Source organism: Pyrus communis, chromosome 3 (assembly GCF_963583255.1).
Source record: "Pyrus communis chromosome 3, drPyrComm1.1, whole genome shotgun sequence".
Taxonomy (NCBI): Eukaryota; Viridiplantae; Streptophyta; class Magnoliopsida; order Rosales; family Rosaceae; genus Pyrus; species Pyrus communis.
Genome location: NC_084805.1, coordinates 20,151,653 through 20,174,511, shown reverse-complemented (window position 1 = coordinate 20,174,511; position 22,859 = coordinate 20,151,653). Strand labels below are relative to the sequence as shown.

The window sequence follows — 22,859 nt, the reverse complement described above, 5'->3', positions numbered from 1 at the left end:
TGATTGTATCAAACACCAATTTCTTTCCCTCTCCCCTATCTCTACACATGCTTTTCCTCCTCCTACATCGACGTCCTTGTTAAACAGACCTTGTAGCTTCAAATTTCTGCACCACCAATCCAAAATTGAATCTTTGGGTTGTCTTCAATCTCGATTCTCATGCTTTCTTTAATTTCATATGGATCTTGACAAAAATCCTAGAGTTGCAATTCGGAGTTGTTTTTCTGATTCTCTTAACATTGTTTTTCAGAACCAGAATTACTATATACATAGAGATCACCTTCAAATCATATTCAACTACTTTTGGTATGCCAATCATATTCAAGCAAGCAAGCATTAATTAAGACAACGAGAAAAGAAGGGCAACAAATCTGAACTAATGAATTATAATATGAAAAACGAAAATCGTATATGGACTAGCAATTTCAAGTGTTCAAAAACTGTTTTTCGATGCGCCTCAAAAATTTGCGTGCGTTTGTGTGGAGAAAATGAACAATGTTCTCAGAAAATATTAGGGTTCGAGTGAGTGTGTGTGGATAGAAATATTATGTTAGGTTCAAAACCAGAATTTGAACCACATTATTTCTAGTCTATTATGAGGCTTAGTCTGCTCCTCTTTTTTCCTGTTAGCGTAGATAATATTGTTTGTTCACAAAAAAAAAAAAAAAATGTTCTTTTTTTGTCTTATCACACAATTAAAATTTTAAGAAAGTTAAAAACTTAACTGGTGAAGTGAATTTAGATGGGAAGTGACGTTTAAATAGAAATACTCTTATAATTAAGTATAAACCTCACCATTTGTAGCAATCAAATTTGAGACCTCCTACCTACAACTGAAGAAGAATACTACTAAAATTATTTGTACCAATGCCAGGTTTTTTCTTAATACATTTGATATTATCTACACTAAATCTCACAATGTGCTAGTCATATAATTTGGTTCGAGAAATACCACTAGACCGTAGAACTAAGTGGCCACAGTGCTAAGCTTTTAGAAGAGGTTAAAAACGCTTTCGGATGAATAAAAGGACCTTATGTGTTATGCAGAATCTAAAAATGACTGGATTACACACTTTTTAGTGCTTTAGAAATACGGTTCAATGATTTTCCTAAAGACACTTTCAAATGGTATTTTAATAAAATGTTTTGTAGCCACTTGATATTACAGTCTAATGGTATTCCTTCACTTATAAGTAAATGACCTTAGATTCGATTTTCACCAAAAACGAATTTGAACTACATTATTACTGACCCATTGTATTTGAACCACATTAGTACTAATACATTGTAAGGCTAAGCCTACCCTCTTCCCCTTAGTGTAAATACCATTTATTAAAATTTAAAAAAAAAAAAAAAAAAAAAAAAAACAAACAAACAAAATGTTTTGTGTGATTATGACAAAACTTTCAACAAAAGCCCTTATGAGGAGACTTAATTTCTACATAAACATCCCCAAGCAACCCCTAGTACAGTCAATCTCATTAGGCATGAGCATTTGCCTAAGCATGCCTAACGGTGGTTTGGGCCTCAAGACGACCACACGTTGGGACATTCATTTGGTCTTATATACTCTCCTCTTTCTTTCGGGACATACAGCGGAACATATTAAAAGACAATCAAGGGACGTAATTAAGAGAAGAGTGCAAGAGGTAAAATGAAAATTGCAGAACCTCTCCCCAAAAGAAAAACATAAAAGAACAGTAAATAATGTAAGGATTATTGCTTTGCGGAAAAATAAAACATTACGCGGCTCGAAATCAAACATAACCAAAAGGAGTCATTTTTACATGCCTAACACATAAGAATCTATCTGCCGAATTCCATACCTAATTATAAAAGAACAATCACAACAGTCACACAAATCTTAGAATCTTTATGTACAGCGATTACATCAAATGTCAACGAAACGATCTGTATCTACATCATAAGCATGGTTATCTATCTGAAGCCTGGAGTAGCTGTATCACGACTCCCGATACTTGGTCAGGTCAAATGTCAGAGTTTCCGAACAGCTGCAATAAATAAAACACAGTTAGTGCATTACTAAACCGTATAAAGTGAATTGTGAAAATTTAATGATGTTCATAGTATCATGTGAAGCTCACCTCCTTTCGCAGTCCCTGTAAACCCCAACTAAAGCATCAGCCTTGTCGTAGAAACTATCTTTTAGAGAGATTACAATGCTCTGAAAACCACCGCCTCCCTCATCATCTTGGTTAGCCCTGGCTCCTTCACGTGACTTTGAACGGATGAATCCAGCAACCTTAGCAACATTCAAGTTATCTAGTGCAGCATCGACTTCATCCAGTATGAAAAACGGTGAAGGCCTAAAACTGAACCCGTGTATAAGAGGAAAGAGAACTATTAATATACATTAGTATTGTGGCGATCTCCATATACATAGTAAGTTCCATCCCAAAACTTTCATGTGCAAAAGTCTGAAACACTTAAAAGGTAAAAACTTTTCCATTCGTAAAGAGTTAAGAGATGCACCTGTGTATGGAAAAGAGTAATGCCAATGCTGCAACAGTTTTCTCACCGCCAGATAATTGTTCCATATCACGAAAGCGCTTTGTTGGGGGCATAGCAGTGTACTTGATGCCATGTAAAAATGGATCATCTTCATTTTCCAAATTTAAATATGCCGTCCCACCCAGTGGATGTGTGTTGCTCTTTGTGAGTTGTTTGTATATCTTATCAATACTATTGGAAATATGTTGGAAGGCATCCATAAACAACTCGTACCTGCATTGACCAAAACAAGAAAACAAGCATGCTAGTTGCATTACAATCCAAGGCCACAGAACAGATGGTAGGTGTTGCAGGAAATCACCATAAAACAATAAAATACTGCTACTTTTCAGAAGTGGAAAATTAAAAATTTCTCTTTCTCGTTCTTATCCTATAGAAAACATCTATTTAACAGAGCAGAATTGCATGTCAAATTGTCAATCATCTTTCATCCACTGAGTTGTGTTTTATCTGGTAATAGCGTAGAAGCAATTAGTACCTCTTCTGCTTAACTGAGTTAAACAGATCAGCTTTTTCCTTCTCTTCTATTCTAGCCACTTCAAACTCTTCAGTTACAGCTCTTTCCTTTTCTTTTATAGCCTCATATTGGTCCAGGGCCTTCAAATTTGGAGCTGTTTTTTCAATTTCTGAAATTACGGCATCCATTTTTTGCTTGAAATCCACCTCAAGCTTCTCCCGTTCAGATGGCCTTCTGTCCCGCACATGAGACTTGTTTAACTGACTAAAATCAAAAAATGGGCCCATTGTGGAGGAATCAGTCTCCATTGGGTCTGAGATGATGGGGAGGTTTATTTGTTCCAATTCACATTTCTCTACTATTTCCTGCTTCTGTGACATCAGCTGCTCAATCTGTGACTCCTGTAAGGTGAGAAAAACATACGTAAGCCTTTTAAATTTACCTAGAACAAGGTACACAACTGGTAAAAACAGAACTGAACTCCAACCTTAGCGTGTATCTGTCGATTAAGTTTGGATAAACTTGTTGTAGCTGTAGAACCCCTCTTGTTCCATTCTTGGATTTCCTTTTCACACCCTTCTGACTTGGATTTCCATTCTAACGAATAGGAAGAGACATATTAAGAACTAAATCTCGGGCTGATTGAATAGAAGCTTCAAAATTTAATTTCTTGGAAAACAATATGGTCCCATTTCATACCTTGTATTTCTTCCTTCCAACGATCGATCTCACCAGAAGCTTTTTCTGCTGCTGACTTGGCTGCAGCCTCTTCCTTCTGAACCCGTTCTAAAGCTTTTTTAAATTTACTAATAGAATCTTGGAGTTCGTTAATTCGTGATTCCATGTCCCGGTTTTGCTCATACTCTAACCTGTAAGAAAGAAAAATAAAAGTATTGCATCATATAATCTGAGTGAGTGCCACGGCTGCCATACAACTAGTAAATAAAAAATGAGGAACCTGTTGATTCCAAAAAGATATTACGAAATGAAGGAAATGAAACTCTTAACAGGTTTAAACTGACATCTAAGTTGATTTTTGCATGTATTGAATTGAGGGATAAATGGAGGGGGAGGCAAGGACGTACTGGTACTTCAACTTTGACAGCTGACTACTCAAACTAAGCCTCTCTTCAGCCATATATTGGGAAGCCTTGAGTTGATTTTCCTCGTACTCACGGATGTTTGCCACCCCAACAGATCTACTAAAATCTTTGTAGATTCTGTCAACAATTTCATTTATCCTCTTCTCAAGCTTATTGATTTCCTTGCTTCGCTTATCTACAGCTTGCTTTAACTGCAAGAAAAATTGAAAACTGCTGGTACTACAGGCTTGAATTCAAATATTGCAATAAACTAGATGACAAGCCTTGTCTTAGAAAAATCAAAACAAAAAACCTTGAGAAGTTCAGGACTGCTGCGATCAATCTCTTCTTTTATATTCTGCTTTTCCCGTGCCAAGGTTGCAAGTTTGTCCTTAATGCTTTTCTGCAACAAAAATTGTCTTATTTGTCATCCGCCAAAAATAATCATTGTATAAGATAAAATCCAGAAATAGCAATGTCATTTTGCAGTGCATACAGTACACCTCCACCCCAACCCACCTAAAACAAATAAAATAAAGGGGTAATTTGACCTTAGATGGGGAGAAAAATTAGGATTGAGTGAGAGGTCAATACAACAACAAAGCCTCATCACACTAAGATGGGTCGGCTAATGAATCCTAGAATGCCACTGCGCTCAATTTTGTGCCATGTCTTCCGTTAGATCCAAGTGGTCCAAGTCTTTTCTTAGAGTCTCTTTCCAAGTCTTCCTAGGTCTTCCTCTACCCCTTTGGCCCTGAGTCTTTGTCTTGTAATCACATCTTCTAATCGGAGCGTCTGTAGGTCTTTGTTTCACATGTCCAAACCACCTTGACCGATTTTCTCTCATCTTAGATGGAGAGAAAAAATGTTTGTATTGACCTTAATTGAAGAGGATAAATGATTCAATTGACCTATGCTAGAAAGTGGAATGCCCATTGACCTATGCCAAAATATAAAATTATCTAACTGAATTCAAAATAAAACCTACTTATTTCAAATATTTGAAACTGGCCACACCTTTCCACAATTCCATATCTAAAGATCATATTTTATTTTTCAACTCACATACAATAACACGTAGCAACAGCTCTAATTTTTCAACGTCCATCTTCCCTTCTGGATATGGAGTATGGGTCACATTACTTGATACCAACAAAATCAAATGTCAAGATTTCAAAAGAATTTATATCCCACCCAAGTTATGCCAGATTCTCAAGCCATTTTCAGAATGTTATATAAAACAATTATATGCTAACCGCTAAACAAAAGTTCAAGGACCCGAGCAGCAATAACCTAGCCGAGGGACCAAAACAAGATGAAAAGTGGGTATGGATGCAAAAGTAAATACCTATTGCCAACATACTTAAAGCTTCAAAGCATGAAAAACTAACAATTAAAACCATTCAGACAAGCCTTCATCTGTAGAATGGAAGAGAATTCGATGGATTTACCTTCTCAATCTCTGCATACTGGATCTTTTTTTGAAGTCCACTAATTCTACCAGTTGTCTCAGACTCTTTTATCTGCATCTCTCTAATTGACCCCAGCTCTTCCAACTCTGACTCAAACTGTTCTTTCTTCTTCTTCAATCCTACAGAACAAAAACGTTAAAGCCACATCCAAAATAATCCCAAAAAAAATCAAATTAAAACAATATGAAAATGCAAAAACAACCTTCAACTTTTTTATCATCCCACTGTTTTGACCTTGCTTCCATTCCACCACTGGTACCGCCAGTCATTGTGCCGGATTTCGCAAGCAGAATTCCATCAACAGTTACAACTAATTTATATAGGAAACATAAAAAGGTAAAGATCTAATTCAATAGGAACATGATTTAATACACAATGTGAAATTTTTTACAAACAGAAGCTAATTACCTTTGAACCTCTCGCCAGTCCAGCTGAGACGCTTAGCCTCATCAAGTTCATCACAGACAAGAGTATTGCCAACAGCAAAAAGAATTGCCTTCTCCAAGGCAGGATCAAATGTGTGATTTGTTAAGTCCACAAACCATAGAAGCTTTTTCAGATTTTCATGAATAATCACAGTTTTATCTCACAATGAAACCAAAACAAAAAGAATAGAGGCCAACACACATAAAATATAGCATGGCATAATCATGACATAACCAACAGCAACAAGTTGACAACAGTCACCAGAAAACATGCAGATGTGCCGAAAATGTGGAGAAGTGCCAAAAGGTTTTATCATCAGTTAAGTAACTCAAATTCCTTTTGGGCGACAAGAGTAAGGGAGTCACATGATGGAAACATTACTGAAGATGAAAGAAGAAAAACATGCACATGAAATCACGAGTAGGGAGAATTGTCAGCTGACCAGAATGGAGCACCTGAAAAAGACAGGACTCGAGAACTTTTGCAATCAAAATGCCCATAAACTGATTCAAGCAGCCATGGACACTGACGCAAACAAAATACCCAGGCTACTGTACTGTAAGATCATTACCAGAAGACAGGATTATAGAAGTATTGCATTGCTAAAGGATATTGGACTACATCAAAGATCAGCTTTGCAGTACCACCTAAATTGCGCAATCTCTCCATTACGGGCTTCACACGAACAGACTGAAGAGGTATGAATGTCTGAGGAGGAAGCCTTTGTTCTTTCAAATACTGCAGGGATGTAAAAGGATCAGTACCAGAATTGCATTTACATACTTCAAAAGTTTTGTCAACCCATGAATCCAGTGATGACTAGTCAATAAACCAATAAACAACCCAGATATTTGTATTCAACACAAACACAACTAGCAACTACGTACATGGAAATTGAAAAGGAAAATAAGCATCTGCTTTTCCTAGAAGGAGAGGACCGCATTCAAAGCAAGAAGATGAAATGCCCTCAAGTATTCAGTATGCAAACAGTAGGCTAGTTAACAGCTACAGGATGCCTCATCCATGCTCAGGGGCCAATCACATTTTATGGTTCAACAATTCTCAGTGAATATGAAGCAAAAAAATGTTAAAATAACCGATAAAATACAAAAGCAATGTATTGATTCTTGATGTCAACAGTATAATTTAGATAAACACACTATGAAAGGTTAAGCTTATAAGATCATAAATCACCTTGATGCATTCCTTTCCCGTTTGTTCATCCTCAACTACAACGGCATCCATAAATTTACCCATGGCAACAGTAACAGCAAGGTTATACTTTTTTTGTGTTGGCCTACAGAGTTCAGTCATACGACCATGGACACCGTGAAACAGGCGTTTGAGAGTCTCGACTGCTTGAGACAACCTGGAATCTCTCTCATTCTCATATCTGTCAGCCTTCAATTCCCGCAGTTGCTTTTCTATTTCATCAATTTTTGACTTCAGATTTTCATATTTTGTTCTGTATGCACCAAAAAAGACAATGGAAACATGAATTCAACGCTTTCTTGTCTTAATTTCTGGTAAAACAACCAAACAAAACGACAAAATATAAAACACAACCAAATCAACACATAAGAGAATAGGGTGGCAGCAAGATACACCTGCCAGAGCCTACATACACATATATACATAAAATAGAGAAGCATACAGGCAAGCTGAATAACCTGGCCTGTGAATTTTTAGATTGCATGGCACGCAGTTCATTATCCAGATTTTTAGCTTCATCCCTATGTTTCGCAGAATTTTCTTTAATTTTTTTCTGCCTTGTTTGCATTTGTTCCTCTTGTTCCTCTAATTCAGCCTCGCGACTTCTCAACTGTTGAAGATTTTCTTCCAAATTCTTTTGAGCTTCAAGATCAGCATGTTGTTGCCTATCCAGAACCTCTTTCTCATCTCTTAGCTTTGCAGTTTTCATCCCAGCATCTTCCTTGCTGTCATCAGCATTTCCATGACAATTTAGAAAACCATATCATGAAGAGAAACTCTAGAGAACTGAGAAAGCACAATGGTTAAATGAATGTAACTAAACAAGTCCAAAAAGAAAAGGGTACGCAGGGCAACAAGTTCATTCCTCAGCTTAAACTTGAAAAAAAAAATAAATAAATAAAACATTGTATTTGGCCCCAGGAAACTATATTTTAGTTGAATAAGAGTAAAGAGCCAGACTACCATCAGAATCAGATATACTAGCCATATAAAGCAGGATTGACAAACACTTACATTCGAAAATATTCCCTTAATTCAGTATCATCTAACTTCAGTTTGTCGCCACTATCTCGGCCTTTTTCATGTAAATCTTCTAGTTTTGCAGTCAGATCATGTATGCCCTTCTGGAGCTGCTTTATATCCTCTTTATGTCTTTTCCTTTCTTGTTCCTTCTTAGCTAGCTCCTTCTCACTTTTCTTGATTTTTGCATTTATACGAGACATTTCCTCTTTCAGTTTCAGAAGGTCTGGTTGCTGCAAACAGAAAAAACAATATTAGATGACCAATAATTTTTTCCTCTTCAGCTCAAAATAAACTCATTTTCATTAACATGGATCTCAAGTGAATTTTCTATGTCCTGTTGAAGCCAAGGAAACTCACACTTTTGTCAAGTTTATTATTTCTATCTGAAATCTTCTTTTCACATTGTGCAATCTCTTTCAGATATTTTGCTTGTTCTTTCTTCTTATTGTTTGCTTCTAGCTGAAACTCATCAATTTCTTGCATAACTTGTTCACGGCTTTTCTTTTCAGCTTCAAGCTCCTCAGTCATTTTTGCAATATCATTTTCTATGTTGAACAATTGCCATAAAGAATGTTCTTTCTTCAAAGATTTCTGCACGTCAAATAGATAATCATACAATCAGCATATTACAACTGTTAGAAACTATGAGGCAGAACATTCAATGGAAAACACTTAAAGCTATTAAACTTGTATAAATAACAAACTTCAAAACCAAAATTTAGCATGGAGAAAAGTTTGACATATTAAGGAATTCCCCACCTAGCCTACACTCAAGTCTTGTGTATGCCCACACACAATACTACCATGTGGACACAAGACGGATAGTCTGTGTGTGTGAGTGAGTGGGCAAGTGAGTGATTGTGTATGTGTGTTTGAGCGAGAGAGAAAGGAAGAACCAAGTCCTTGCAAGGCCCATTTGATATGCTCTTTCCTGAATTACATAATCCCCTAAGGGCATGAAATTTCAGCCTACCTCTGTGTTCAGTTTGTCTTTGTACTATTCTTCCCTTTGTGTGTGTGTGTGTTTGTTTAAGGGATGGCAAGGTAGAAATATTAAGCATTCAATTTGTCTTTGTACTATTCTTCCCTTGTGTGTGTGTGTGTGTGTGTGTGTTTGGTTAAGGGATGGCAAGCTAGAAATATTAAGCATTCAGTTTGTGAGAATCCAAATAATTATAAAACTTAAACATTTTCAAGGACAACTAACTGCAATTCTGCAGCTAAAACAGATAAGGTATTAAGGCAAAACATGCATATACATCCGTGAATGCAGACATATGTAAATGTAACCCATGTATTCATGCATGTATATGCAAAAGCAGCCGCAGCACATGTGCACATGCATGAAACCAGCAAAGAAACTTTGAGATGCGCACCAGTTGATCTTGCAGGCGGAGGTGTTTCTCAGCTTCTTCTTTTTGTTCTTTCTTTTGCCTCCTCTCCAATACTATTGTTCTCTTTCTCTGATAAACAAGACTTGCTTTTTGTTCAGCTTCGGATTTTTCTTCTTCATATTTTTCATAGTCTCTCTTGAGTTCATCAGACCCAGATATCTGCTCAAGAAGTGCAGTGAGTTCCTTGGGATTTTTCGAGGCAATGGACTCCACATCGCCCTAAAATAAAAAGATAAAAGGTAGTTAGAAGTCACCCCTAACTTCCTATGCACATATCAGAACCACCGTAAGAGCTCCAATATATCTTAACAGTATTTGAAAACTAGTGAACAAGGCACTGTTTAGCATGCTTATAAACTTCCTATAACAGTTAGATACCCGTTAGGTAATGGCTCGACACTCCAATGACCACTCATTTTTTTCCCTTTTATGACTATGACTACTCATTTTCCCCCTTTGGCCTAGAATGAATATACTCTCCAATGCAAATAAGATGAAACCCACGGTACTAACTCCGCCACTACATACGACTCAACGATAAATGTACAGTGACGGAAAGTTGGAAACTATACAGGGAAATGAAATCCTAATTGCAATTTCAAAATTGAAGTCTACATGGAGTCGCATACATTTCAATAGTTTCTGAGAAGTCATATGCATTTGAAAATAAATAGATATATTTCCATTTCCTTTCCCTCCTTATTCAAAGAAATTTTTTCAAGTGCCCGGTATTTAAGTGGGCACTCCACGTGTCACAAAATAAGCGGAGGGACACGTAAAAATATATCATTTTCTCTGCTTGTATTATGACATGTGGACTACCGGCTTGTATACCCAATACTAAAAATCTCTCCCTTGTTCAACTCCAAATTTTCAGTTGCCAAACATCAGCAAGACCTCTGACAAGATGATTGATAAAAAAATTAAATCGAACAGAGAAATGAAGTACCCTAAGCTCACATTACATATCAGGAACTGTGAAATTCGAAAGCATTTGGTCTTTTAAATTAACCTGAAAGACGAGGAAATTCCGCGCCTTGACAAGAATCCCAAGAGACCTGAGCTTCGCATTGTACTCTTCCCACGTCACAGACGCCCCATCGATGCGGTACTCGCTGCCCGCTCCGCCGGTAATGGCTCGGGTGAACTGGAGCTCCGACCCATTGTCCAGCTGGTAAACCAAGCGGACAAAGGCCCTGCGGCCCTTCTGGTCCTTCTCCTTGTCGTCGAAGGCATAGATCAGGTCCTTCAGCTGGGCCCCACGGAGGTGGCCCGTCCGCACGCCGAGGACGAAGCTTATGGCGTCCATGAGGTTGGACTTTCCAGCGCCATTGGGCCCAATAATCGCCGTGAAGTCGTAGAAGGGGCCGATGGTCTGGAAGCCCTTATAGGACTTGAAGTTTTCAAGCTCCAGGCGGAGGATTTTGCCCTGAGAGACCAGGGACGGCATGGCCGGTCGAAGCAAAACTAGGGTTTGGGAAAAAGTGGAGATTTAGGGCGATTCTGAAAATTGAAGCTAGGGCTTCAGTGATTAGTAGCAGAGGGAGAAAATTTACAGAAGCTTGATATTTTCCGGGAAAACGAAGTGCGATTTTCCTGGGAAAATGGAGGGAAATTGAAAGTCGGAGGAGGAGGGGAATTGGCGGGAGAAGGGGAGTTTTGCTGAAGTGGTGGAACTAACCAGGGACCCGACCATGATCGAAGGGCGTATTGACATTTTCCACTTCGCTGCATTAAAACGCTAAACGACGTTGCCGTTTTGGATTTTTTAAAACGCTAATCGACGTTGCCGTTTTGGATTTTTTAAAACGCTAATCGACGTTGCCGTTTTGGATTTTTAGTAGGTCCAATTTTTTGGTTGGTTTTTGGTATTTTGTAAATCAAAGGTAAGATTATTTGTGTTTTGGTCCCTTTCTAGCTTTCTTGCCTAATTTTACTAAGGGAAAATGTTATTAACGTACTAATTTTTACCTCTTACGCATTTTTATTAATTTTTTATCATCAGTTTTCTTTAATTTATTTGATTTGATAATCAAAAATTAAAAAGGTATGTAAGAAGTAAAAATCTTTAACTAATAGTGTTATAATGCAGTGGTATTGTTCTTTGTTACGTATTTTAACTTAAATTCTCATTATACTAGAATATTATTTAACTAAGCACGCCATATAACAAGCATATATTGATTAATTGATTCCCTGTTTTGACACATAATAAACATTCATCAAATCGATAAAATCATTAAGACAAATCAGGGCTGTCTTTGAGATTTCGGAGACCCTGTGCGAAATTTGTAAAGGGGCCCCTCCTTAAGATTTTTTTTAGCAAACGATATTATTTGTATTAACGGGAAGGAGGTGGCCTTAGTCTCACCATGGGCTAGCAATAATATGGTTCAAATTCGCCTTTAGTGAGAATCAAATATAAGACCTCTCACTTACAATTAAAGATGAATACTATTATACCATAGTACTAAGTGGCAACCTCCTTAAGATAGTATTTTTTTTTTTGAAAACAGAAAAAGAAAAAAGAGGATTGATGCTAGAAAACAATCACTTAAATCAAAACAAATTTTAGCAATTGAAAGTTTACAAATGTCATTAATCATCAGTAAAAAGAGTTACAAACATAACCTTCACTAAGTAATCAAAAGCAGTTAATTCTTAAACAACCAAACATGAAACGAAAAACTTCAAAACTCTTAACTTTGAAGTTTCACTTAAACATATAACATTATTAAATTGAAAAAAAAAATATTGTTTTTAGAGTGTTGTTATTGGCACACAAAATACCTCATTGTACTCCAAATTTTTATATATAGAAAGGAAAACAATTACTCTTATAAGAGGTGCACAGAGAGATTTTAAAGTGCTAACAAAAACAATTTTTTTAAATATAAAACATTATTACATAATATTAAATGACAAAAATTTTAGAGACCCCTTCAAATTTAAGGCTCTGTGCGACTGCACCTTCGCTCCCTCTCAACACCTCCTTTGAAGACAATGCATTGGTTGCAATCTTAATTTTGTAAAAGAGTCAAGAAACCCTAAATGAAGAGGTAACCACCATATGAGTTGAAACGGCATGTCGTTTAATATACTGCCATATGAGTTGAAACGGCATGTCGTTTAATATACTGATTTCCAACAAATCTGAGTAGAGCGTTCATTTGATTATCATTGGATTGAACGCCAATGCCAATCCATCATCGTTAAGAGCTGCGAACTTGCGATTAGCGAGAGCCCACGAAACCAAAATTTCCCAATACCAAAAAAGATCAAGTTTTTATTTTATTTTTAATTCTGGGGGTTTAAGAAAAAGGGAAAGGCGAAGGAGGAAATGCCCAAAGCTACAGCGGCTTGACGACGCATATATCTCGTGCAACAACAACAACTCGAAGCTGCTGGCGGTCGTCTCTCTGCGATGGTTTCCCTCTCCACCTGGTTCCGGTACATAGCCCACAAGCTTGAGTACTCTGCCACGCTCAGCTGGAAGGTCCTTCTCTCCTCTCTCTCTCTCTCTCTCTCTCTCTCTCTCTCTCTCTCTCTCTCTCTCTTCCAATTTTCGATGTTTACCCTTCTGGGTTTTGTTTGTAGACCGTTTCAAGATTGCCCGTTGTAAGATTGTTGCCATGGAAGGTTAAAGCAAATATTGGGGTTTTTAGATTTTGGGTTTAGGTGGATGGGTTGTATTGGGTTTTTTGAGAACGATATTGTTTTGGTAGTTTTGTGATTTTGTGTGAAAATGGTGTTCTGAATAAGGGTATTCGTGGGTTTTCTCAATGTTTTGTGTTCTCAATTACAGTGATGTTTTTTTTGGAATAGATATTGTGTATGATTTCGGGTGTTAACAGAGAAATATTGTGTGTATGTTGAAGGTGCATTTAGATGCTTAGTTTAGCTTCAAAACTGTTACTTTTGGCCTATCCGAAGGTATTTGAAAAGATTGACAAATACTATGGAGAAATATTCAGTAATGTTCACTACTTTTGGTGAAGTTAGATTTATAGTTGTTTTGGGTTAGGCCAGTTGGCCATGGCAGTGTCCCTGCCCCCTCCCTGTAGATTAGAGTAGTTTATTAGAATATCGCATTGTCAAAAGAACAAGCTTTTGATGCGCATTTCTTAAATGTTCAAGATCAATTGTGAAACCGTGGAGCCAGTTATCTCCCTCATAGTTTTTCACATGTAACTTGGGGTGAGCAAGATATGTAATGTGGGTGATCCTTTCATAGTTGTTATTAGTATTTGTCTTGTCAGATGGTTTAGATGGTCAAATAACGCTTAATTTACTTCTGGTCTTCTGTAATTTTAAGGACAGTTTTCTTACTTCCATTTCGCACATGGTTATAGTTAAGTCTGAAAGCTTTATAAATGCCTTTTGTTTTATATTTTTCTTGTACGTTTTTATGACAAAAGTTTTCATGTATTGCAGAGCTATCAAAGAGGTCAAATCACAGACAAGGAGCTAGGTGATGCCGTTTGGAAAAATCTATTTCAGGGAAGGCTGACGTACTTGCATTGGAATAAGGGAGAGGAGATGGCCCCTAGTATAGGCGCGCAAAGTGGAACTCTTCTTGTCCGGAAGATACCAGCTGCAGATCCAAAGTAATTACCAATTTAAATTCGTCCTCTCTTCTTTTTGCAAGTTTGATTCCCTTTTTCTATTATTTTTTGTGCTTGAATATAAATATCATTCTTCCGAAAGATGCTCTCAGGACCAGTTTAACCATTTTATCTAATAATCTAAGATCGTGCATCTAAAAGAACAAACCAGTTGTTGTTATGTTGTTGGCCCCAGATCAACTTCTTATGAGAGACTTGTGTTTCATGTGAGGAACTGTGATGTCATAAATGCCTTCAGCACCTTGTGGATAGTAAATTAAATCTAGTTTACTCTTGTGATGATGAGCAGTTAGGGCACTTTTCTTTAAGATTTATACTTTTTCAGTTTAGGACTTAGGTGCAGTTTTGGAAAGGCTTCAATTAGTCATAAATTGACTGCGACCCACTTTGGTTGCCTGTGTTATCTCTGTGCATGGATAGATAGCAAGTTGAAGTTTTTGCATATGAGCTCTTGGCTCAGTCGGTCGTATTGAGTCTCTCTATACTGTTAAAGCAGACCCTTAGCCTGTAAGGTAAACTTTTATTCAACTTGCGCTCTAAATTCTCACATGGTTTTAATGATAAACTTTCTGGTGCTTAATCATGCTGTGACACTGTGTACTGCCTGTCATTCTTCTAAAGACGTTCCCAAGCTGAGTCCTGCTTTGATCATTACCTGTTAATTCAGATATTAATACCTCTATGTGTAGCAATTTCATTTTCTTTTTCATATTGATGTATGTGAATTTATGGTTCCCTTACAGCTCAATTGACATCCTTGTGTATATCTGACAGGCGTGTTTTTGTTGGGGATGTAGTTGTCTTGAAGGACCCTGAGAAACCCGATAATTACCTGGTGAGAAGATTGGCTGCAATTGAAGGGTATGAAATGCTGTCCACCGATGAAAAAGATGAGCCTTTTGTCCTTGATAAGGATGAATGCTGGGTGTTGGCTGATAATGAAAGTTTGAAGCCCAAGGTACATGCCACATTCAGAATTTTGATAAGTATATTTGCTCGGTTACTGCACAGTCTGCACAATTCTTGTATGAGTCCATCCACAGTTTTCTTTTATGTTTTAGTATTTGGAAATAGCTATAGCACAGGGGCTGAGTATATTGTCATCGTTACATCAACATGTAACGCTTAGTAGAATGTGTTGATTGCCATCTATTTGTTGTAACATCTATCAAATATTTAAGCGTAACTCGAGCAACATCCCTTTATTTAAGGAGATATTCAGGATTATCTCTCCCCTCCCTCCTCGTGTTTAGATTTTGGACTAAATTGACAATTCAGCATTTTGACGTGTTTTAGCTTGGACATATGCATGCAATTAGGGTGAATTATGACATTATCCATATGGCATTACTTGAATTGAATGGGCACAGATGGATAAATATTCATTCTTATATCTGGCAGGAAGCCAATGACAGTCGAAAGTTTGGGCCAGTTTCCATGACAGACATAGTTGGCAGAGTCATATATTGTTTACGAACAGCTGTGGATCATGGCCCCGTGCAGAACAGGCGAGTTACTCAAAACTAAATCTAAATCTGCTTAACTCATCTTTCTTTTATACGACAAGAAGTTCTGTAGGGATTAATATTTGTGTTTGTTATATTCTTTGTCCAGCCGTTCTAGCATGCGAAAGGATACACCGGTTCTGGAAGTTGAATTGGATGTCGATGAGATGGCAAAAAACCACAAAGCCTGAAGTATGTCCTCATAAAGCAATGACTACTCGTTTGGTTTGTATCTATTTTCCTCCCAATTGCTTATTGGATCATTTTTCGTCTTTCTCTGTTCTTCCCCTTGTTTCGAGTACCAAGAAGAAAAATAAAGATGGAATTTCTAGTTGTTCTTGAGTCGTGCGATGGTTGTAAGTTTATGGTGGTTGTTCAGGTTCTCCTACTTCAGTGACGTCGCGTTTTGTTTTTGCTGAAGAATACAGAAGCGGCCTGTAACGACTCTGAGTTTAGAACGGTATTTGTCTTTTGACGAAGTTTAGAACAGCGCTGTACTCTGAAAAACTACCTGAGAGAAAGAAGAAAATCAAGGTTTTGTCAAGTTTTTGGACCTATATTTAAATCCTTGGCATGTCTTTAGTTTCATGCATCATGAGGTTGGTTGGTCCTTCCGGCGGAATATACTTTCGTGTGTTTCTACAAGTTCCATTTTTGCTTTATTTTCACTGCGACGAGCATAAAACTTGTTAAACGTGTTATGAAATTGAGCTTTGCCTCGTCGAATTATCAAGTCAACTGCTATTATTTTCACTGGGCACTTAATAAGCTTGCCTCACATAGACCCGGTATATGCGCAAACGTAAGGGAAAAAAAGAAGTTAACTTGACGGTTAAACTAACGGAGGCATTAATGGAAATCACTTAAAAATAACTGAACTGTTACATAAGCGCGTTAGTTCAGGATGTAGCGAGACAATATTTTATCCTAACCTATTTAATCTCTGAAAAGATAGGTTCAAACTTGAGTTAAAAAGTGACCCGCACTGACTTGGTCAACTGACCTAATTTTATACGTATTTTTTTTTTCGTCAAATGATAGATTTTTTTAGATTAGCCCCACCAACGGGGTTTAGACCCATGACGTCATGTAATGACTTGACTTCTTTCCACCACTGTAGTAAAGGGCCACTTGCAACCTTATATGTAATTGACTTTTTATCAAATTAGTCAGAAAATAAAACTGGGCCAGGCAACACTGGGCCTATGGAAAAGCTAGACAATCGGGTCAAATGACCCGATTCGACCCACGACTGAACCGCCTCAAAACCTCAGAGCCATAATACCGAACGAGTCCCTTATCAATGGCGCTATAGGGTTTAGCAAAGCCGAAGTGACAAACACTTGGAGGGAGCTACACCACCAGCAAGCACGCCAGAAAATGCAAATCCGCCATTGACGACTGACCTGAAAACTCTCCTTCTCAGTCCCTCACCTCCCTAGAAATGTTACAGGGCGTTCATATCATCGGTGAGCTTCTCATAAACCCAAACAAAACTCTGCTGGGTTTCCACAATTGGCTGGAATTTCGAAGCTATTTCCATTTCCATTTATTATTTTTAAGATATGGGTTGTCGTAATATTGATTGGTTTCGTTCGTATTTTTCTTAGAAATTGGAGTATTCGTGTTTGTTTGTTTGTTTATTTTTGAAAATTTAACATTTTGGTTAGAGTTCCCAGCAGGTGTTTGTTGAAATGATTTTGTATGTATAGCGCTTGCATGTAACAGATGGTTTATAGAGAGAGTTAGCTCTCCTGTTGTTCGCTCGAATTTTTATTTTAATCTGCTACTTGATTTCAGTCTTGTATTTCCTTTGGAGTTATAGTGATTACTGCTAGCTGCATTTGAATTCTAAGGAAGAGTTCAGTTATGAGGAACGCAAAATCTGTACCTTTTTCGGTGCGTGGGGGGTATTGTTTGCACATGAGGGATAGAATAAGAGTGGTCTCTTATGAAAAATATTTTCAAGCACGAGAAGGTGAATTGGGGTTGTGGATATTGCTCGGAGCTTTCATTTTTATGATTAGGTTTATTGCGTTGTGATTTTTGGTGATGGTGGTTTTATTCCAGGTCATGGACCATCAGATGCCAAATGTCTTCCGTGTTCTGGAATTTCCGGAAGGGTAGCCCCTTTATATCCCTGCTCTTCTCGTTTCAACCATAAGTCCAAGTCACAGGTCAGTTATGGATCACCAAAAGGTGCTTACAAGGGGGTATCCTTTACGTGCAGAGCGAGTTCTGGTGGTCGTAATAGAAATCCAGAGTTTCCAAGGCAAAACAGACATGGGTACTCCCGGAGCAGGAATAGGAAAAGTGAAGAAAGAGATGGCTTTGATAACTTTGATGAATCTGATATGCTGTCTTCTAAAAATGGGCCATCGGTCTCCCTTTCAAGTAACACAAAGTTTGGGGCCACTGCATCCCCTGGACCTAGAGAAAAAGAGATTGTTGAGCTGTTCCGGAAGGTCCAGGCTCAACTTCGGGAGAGAAGTGCAGTTAAAGAAGAAAGGAAGGTTGAAGCTTCACAAGGGCATGGTAAAGAGAATGCGACTGTGGATTCCCTCCTCAACCTGTTAAGAAAGCACTCGGTTGAGCAATCAAAGAGAAACAGCAACAGTGGCAGCAGCAACAAGGACTTCACGTTGGACCAACCAGAAAAGAATGCCCGATATGGTGAAAGAAAAAACACAGCATCTTTTGATTCAAATAACAAAGCTCCTTTTGATTCAAATAACCTTTTGAAGGATGATGTTGAAGAACCTACTGCCTCCTTCAGCAGGCCTGCTTCGAATTTCCAACGCAAGTCTCCCATTCCTCGGTTAACATACCAGGCCATTTATTCTGAGGATGATCACACAGGCAACTCGGTGCCACATGTGAATTCAACTGGGAAAATAAAGAAGAATCATGTTGAGAGAGTTCCTAAACCAGAGCCTGAGCCTGAGCCTGAGCCAGAGCTTGAGTTGGAGGCAGAACTTGACCCTATGCCCGAGCATGATACTGAGTTTGAATTTGAGCCTGAACCTGAGCCGGAGCCTGAGATTGTTCAGTTGTTAGAGGACGAGACTTCAGAAGATGAGATTTTGGGTCCTGAAGAACCTCTAATTGAAGACGATGAGAACAAAGGAGAACGTGTTGAAAGTAGGGATTTGAGTACATTGAAGCTGCCAGAATTGAGGGTACTAGCAAAGTCTCGAGGTGTAAAAGGGTATTCGAAGATGAAGAAGGCTGAGCTTTTGGAGTTGCTAAGCGGGAACACAGTTTGATTCGTGATGCATGGTATACCGCTGACATCTTAATATAGTTTCAGATAATTTTTCACCATTTTATATTCGGGCCTCTGAATCGTTGTTGAGAATTGAGAGTGTGTTTAGCTTTTCCAGTTTTGGAGGGTCTTTTTCAAGCACAGGATGGTCTCGCCGCGATGGGATTGGTCCTTTTTTTGTATCTGTTTTCGTAGAGGGTTTTCATCCTGTGGAAAATATGTCAGATTCTGGTTTATTGTAGCTTAAATGTTGCTCTCTGTAAAATTGGTGATAAAATTCGTTGTAGTTTCCTTCACAAACTACCTGCATATTCTGTTTTTACAGACCGTTGGAGTCCATGATTTATTGTCCCAAACAATCTTAAGGACTTCTTATACAGTTGTATTGCGGTGGTGTGAGTTTAATAGTTGAATGCCGCTTATATAATAAGAATCAAATGCACGAGATGCATATATTGTACTGAACAATTGGACACACTCACGTTGGCTTCAATTTTTTCGGAGCACTGTGTGAGTTTGATTCTAATTTATAGAACTCAAACTTGAAAAAAAATCGACCTGTGGAAGGCCTAATCATACAAAGCAATCACCAAAGATGAAAACAAGCAAAAAATAGACTTTGAGGCTCGTATGGAAGGGCTTTTAAGACGACTGAAGTTCTTTTAGATAAACTACTTTTGGGTTTCAAAAAGTATTTCTTATAGAACGTACTTCAGGTGCTTTTCAAGAATTCATTGGTTTCAAAAATATTTTTACCAAAAACACTTCCAAACGAGTTCTTAAGCTTTTTGGGACAAACTGAGTTTCTCTAAAGAGCACTATTGTGCAAATGTAAGTCCTCATTGAAAAATGCTAGAGAGAAACATTGTTGACCAAATTTTGTAAACCTTAAGAGATTAAATTTCTTATTTAAATAAAAGAAAGAATCAAACTATCAACTGTCACATCATGTGATCTACAAAATATGATTTAAGCAGACGACATCTCTAGCATCACTCGTTCCTCATTATATGGTACTGCCTATGCTAAAATAATTCATTAATCAACAACAAAGTTTATACATATACGTCAAATTATAATTTTTTTTCACAAGAAGGAGCTGAGTATTTTCCATCTCAGAAGTTGTTGGAATTTGAAACTAGTTTTCCACACCAATGGGGAATTGGGGTTAAAGTGTTTCAAAATCCGAACCGATCTGAGCCGGTCCGATTCCCTTTTTTGGCCTGATTCAATTTAGTTCATGCCAATTAGGAATTGGGATACAAGTAAAATTACCTAAAACTTAAGGGGAACTTTCCCAAATTTCCACAGTATTCACGCAAATTTCCCACCCTACCCCTTCTCAAAAATTGCACATGGATAAGATAAGGCGAGCACACTCTCCCTCCCTACTCTCTGTTCTTCGACAACCATGGAAGCCACTCTCTTCAGCTTCCATTCCTCCAAACTCCCATCAACCCCCCTAACCCAAACCCAACCCAAATCCCTCCTGACCCGACCCGCCACAAACCCATTTCTCTCCCTCGCTCCCCGCCCCGCCCGCCACCACCACCGCCTCCCCACAATCCGCTCCGCCATCTCCCGCACCAAAAAGGAACAGACCGTCGAGACCATCAAAGAAAACCTCGAGAACTGCCACCTCATGGCCGGCATCCGCTACAAGGGCCTCACCGTCAAGCAATTCCAAGACCTCCGGAAAGTCCTGCCGGAAACCACCAAGCTCATTGTGGCGAAGAACACCCTGGTCTACAAGGCAATCGAGGGGACGCCGTGGGAGGCGCTGAAGCCGTGCATGACGGGGATGAACGCCTGGATGTTCGTCCACAGCGAGGAAATCCCGCCGGCCATTAAGCCCTACAGGGATTTCCAGAAGGAGAAGAAGCTCGACAGCAACGACTTCACCGGGGCGGTTTTCGAAGGGAAGTTTTACGGGCCTGGAGACTTTAAGCAGCTAGAGACAATGCCGACGAGGGCGGAGATTTACGCTAAGTTGCTTGGGACGTTGAATAGTCCCGCGTCGAGCTTGGTGGGGACGATTCAGGCGCCGGCGAGGGAGTTGGTCATGCTTTTGAAGGCATATGTGCAGAAATTGGAGGAGGAAGGCGGCGGCGGGGGGCAATAGTGGTGTGGTAAAAGGAGAGGATTTTGAGCCTGTGTAAGTGTATCTTGAAAGACCCAACTGTCGATTTTTGGTGTTTTTCTGATGTTGTAGCATGATTGCGGTTTATATTCGAGCTGTAGATTTATGTACAATTGAAGTTTTAGCAAGCAATGATCTTGAATTTTATGGCTATCTGTGCACAATGTGTGCTATTTACTTGTATTAGGAATGCTCAATGCTTAAAGAACAATTCTTGCACTGGTGTAACTTAGATACAACAACGATGTTCGGAGTTAATGTTGTGAGCGCATGAAATTACGCTCGGTTTTCCTTGTATTCAATTCCAGTGTTTTAGTAATGTAGATGGAATGGCAATGACATAATCTATAGCTTAGTGTATTTTAACATCGATTTTGCGGACAGGGCTTTAACAAGAACATTAGAACTCCATTTAGTCGGTTAGAATGATATTGTTGGGGAGGCGATATAGGAGCGAAGGGATGAAAGGTAGTATCTTATACCTATAGCTTTTCTCTTGTTACCTTCCCATCTTAGCTTGGGTCCTGGGAGACCATTCATTTCGGCTATCTCCCCTATTCTTCCCTCTTGCTTCTTGACCAAATTAATGTTGAGGCCTGATAGTGAGGAGCTGATGGAGTGATAAAATGATTTGATAATATGGAGAATCATATGTATGATGACTGGAGTGGAGTGAGAGAGCATTCTGTTACCATCATCTTTGTATTTGCAGCATGGATTTAGATATCTATGTATTTGTGTTGTATGGTGATGATCAATGAAAATACAATGAGTCAGCAATGATTAATTCCAACGTATTTGGTCTCGGATATTGGTCATGTGAATCCAATCTTGCCACTATTGATTGAGAACCCCATCTGAGCTTCAAACATTTTCTATTTTCTTGGCTCTTGTGCTTTTTTCCTTGTGGCTTGAAATCGGTTGTGTCTCTTGAAATCAGAAGTTGATGATCCAAAATCTTGATTCGTTAACTAACAATGTTCCAAACCGGAGTTACTCTATGAGATTGTCAAAGCTCCAGCAAATGTGGAAGCCATTAAAAGGTCTTTGCGGTGAAGTTGCTAGCCTCGAGGTAATCAACTGGTAAATACAAGTTATTCTTCTTTGAATATCTTTTTCTTATTATCTTGAACATCCTAGCTTAAACTTTTGTAATTTGATGGATATTGTGTTTTGTTAATTACGTGCAAAACCCAGAACTTCAACCTCATATCCCAACTCGTAGTAGCTTAGTACACTCTTGCCACTGTTTAGTCATTGGAATCTTTCAATTCCAAAACTAAGTTTCTTTCTGGTTGATAATTAGATTGTAACTGTGATTGCGATATAGAGTTCGTTTTTGGGGAGAAAGTTGTGACCTGGGTTGTATTTTTCACACAGTGGCTTCAGTGAAAAGGGAAGAATCCACGAAACACATGAACCCCAAACTGCTTGGTGTTGCCAAAATTTGAGCTGTTTCTGTATATGTTTTATCAGAACCCCAATAATATGAGCTTGCAAGGGAGTGCCGGCGACAACTTCAGTGATTGTGCAATTGCATGCAGAGGAATCCTTCAGGTTCAGGTGCCTTGTTAAAGACCGCATATAGTTTTTAGTTCTATTTTTATTTGGACGCATTATTGCTTCAAGTATCATGTCACATATGATTCACATTTAGATGTTAGAGATTTACTGGTCTGCGTAATTGCTGAAAGAAAGTATTTGCCTTTTCTTCTGTGCTTTTGGG

At 38.4% G+C, this 22,859-nt stretch overlaps 4 protein-coding genes across 5 annotated transcripts; 3 read left to right on the top strand and 1 right to left on the bottom strand.

Moving 5' to 3' along the window:
* Window positions 1–1,705: 1,705 nt before the first annotated feature.
* LOC137729315 (structural maintenance of chromosomes protein 1-like) lies at window positions 1,706–11,291 on the bottom strand. Its single transcript, XM_068468229.1, has 18 exons — window positions 10,611–11,291; window positions 9,581–9,817; window positions 8,562–8,795; window positions 8,196–8,434; window positions 7,640–7,906; window positions 7,164–7,434; window positions 6,583–6,707; window positions 5,952–6,061; window positions 5,746–5,853; window positions 5,523–5,662; window positions 4,385–4,474; window positions 4,075–4,283; window positions 3,689–3,858; window positions 3,477–3,586; window positions 3,011–3,390; window positions 2,494–2,745; window positions 2,106–2,333; window positions 1,706–2,012 (listed from the first exon to the last, which is right to left on the bottom strand). Exons 1-18 carry the CDS (start codon window positions 11,046–11,048, stop codon window positions 1,964–1,966), a joined length of 3,657 nt encoding a protein of 1,218 aa, XP_068324330.1. The 5' UTR covers window positions 11,049–11,291; the 3' UTR covers window positions 1,706–1,963.
* Window positions 11,292–12,779: 1,488 nt separating this feature from the next.
* On the top strand, window positions 12,780–16,287 carry LOC137729318 (mitochondrial ATP-independent inner membrane protease subunit 2-like). Its single transcript, XM_068468234.1, has 5 exons — window positions 12,780–13,094; window positions 14,033–14,205; window positions 14,998–15,181; window positions 15,625–15,731; window positions 15,838–16,287. The coding sequence occupies exons 1-5, from the start codon at window positions 13,023–13,025 to the stop codon at window positions 15,917–15,919; spliced, it is 618 nt and encodes a 205-aa protein (XP_068324335.1). The 5' UTR covers window positions 12,780–13,022; the 3' UTR covers window positions 15,920–16,287.
* A 751-nt stretch (window positions 16,288–17,038) lies between these two features.
* Window positions 17,039–19,431, top strand: LOC137729316 (rho-N domain-containing protein 1, chloroplastic-like). 2 transcript variants are annotated; one of them, XM_068468231.1, is made up of 2 exons: window positions 17,039–17,197; window positions 17,799–19,431. In XM_068468231.1, the coding sequence occupies exons 1-2, from the start codon at window positions 17,173–17,175 to the stop codon at window positions 18,992–18,994; spliced, it is 1,221 nt and encodes a 406-aa protein (XP_068324332.1). In that variant the 5' UTR covers window positions 17,039–17,172; the 3' UTR covers window positions 18,995–19,431. The 2 variants fall into 2 exon arrangements, with proteins under 2 accessions (XP_068324332.1, XP_068324331.1); XM_068468230.1 differs by lacking the exon at window positions 17,039–17,197 and adding an exon at window positions 17,237–17,706.
* Window positions 19,432–20,370: 939 nt separating this feature from the next.
* LOC137729317 (large ribosomal subunit protein uL10c-like) lies at window positions 20,371–21,280 on the top strand. The gene has a single exon (XM_068468233.1). It carries the CDS (start codon window positions 20,405–20,407, stop codon window positions 21,113–21,115), a length of 711 nt encoding a protein of 236 aa, XP_068324334.1. The 5' UTR covers window positions 20,371–20,404; the 3' UTR covers window positions 21,116–21,280.
* The last annotated feature ends 1,579 nt before the right edge of the window (window positions 21,281–22,859 follow it).

Excerpts from the sequence above, each read along its gene's own strand:
- LOC137729315 (XM_068468229.1), bottom strand. The coding sequence starts at position 11,048 with ATGCCGTCCCTGGTCTCTCAGGGCAAAATCCTCCGCCTGGAGCTTGAA. Across the intron at positions 6,708-7,163 it reads CGGGAAAGGAATGCATCAAG|TATTTGAAAGAACAAAGGCT; the intron begins GTGATTTATGAT and ends ACATCCCTGCAG. Across the intron at positions 3,391-3,476 it reads ATCGACAGATACACGCTAAG|GAGTCACAGATTGAGCAGCT; the intron begins GTTGGAGTTCAG and ends CTCACCTTACAG.
- LOC137729318 (XM_068468234.1), top strand. The coding sequence starts at position 13,023 with ATGGTTTCCCTCTCCACCTGGTTCCGGTACATAGCCCACAAGCTTGAG. Across the intron at positions 15,182-15,624 it reads ATGAAAGTTTGAAGCCCAAG|GAAGCCAATGACAGTCGAAA; the intron begins GTACATGCCACA and ends TATATCTGGCAG. Across the intron at positions 15,732-15,837 it reads CATGGCCCCGTGCAGAACAG|CCGTTCTAGCATGCGAAAGG; the intron begins GCGAGTTACTCA and ends TTCTTTGTCCAG.
- LOC137729316 (XM_068468230.1), top strand. The coding sequence starts at position 17,598 with ATGAGGAACGCAAAATCTGTACCTTTTTCGGTGCGTGGGGGGTATTGT. Across the intron at positions 17,707-17,798 it reads ATATTTTCAAGCACGAGAAG|GTCATGGACCATCAGATGCC; the intron begins GTGAATTGGGGT and ends GTTTTATTCCAG.
- LOC137729317 (XM_068468233.1), top strand. The coding sequence starts at position 20,405 with ATGGAAGCCACTCTCTTCAGCTTCCATTCCTCCAAACTCCCATCAACC.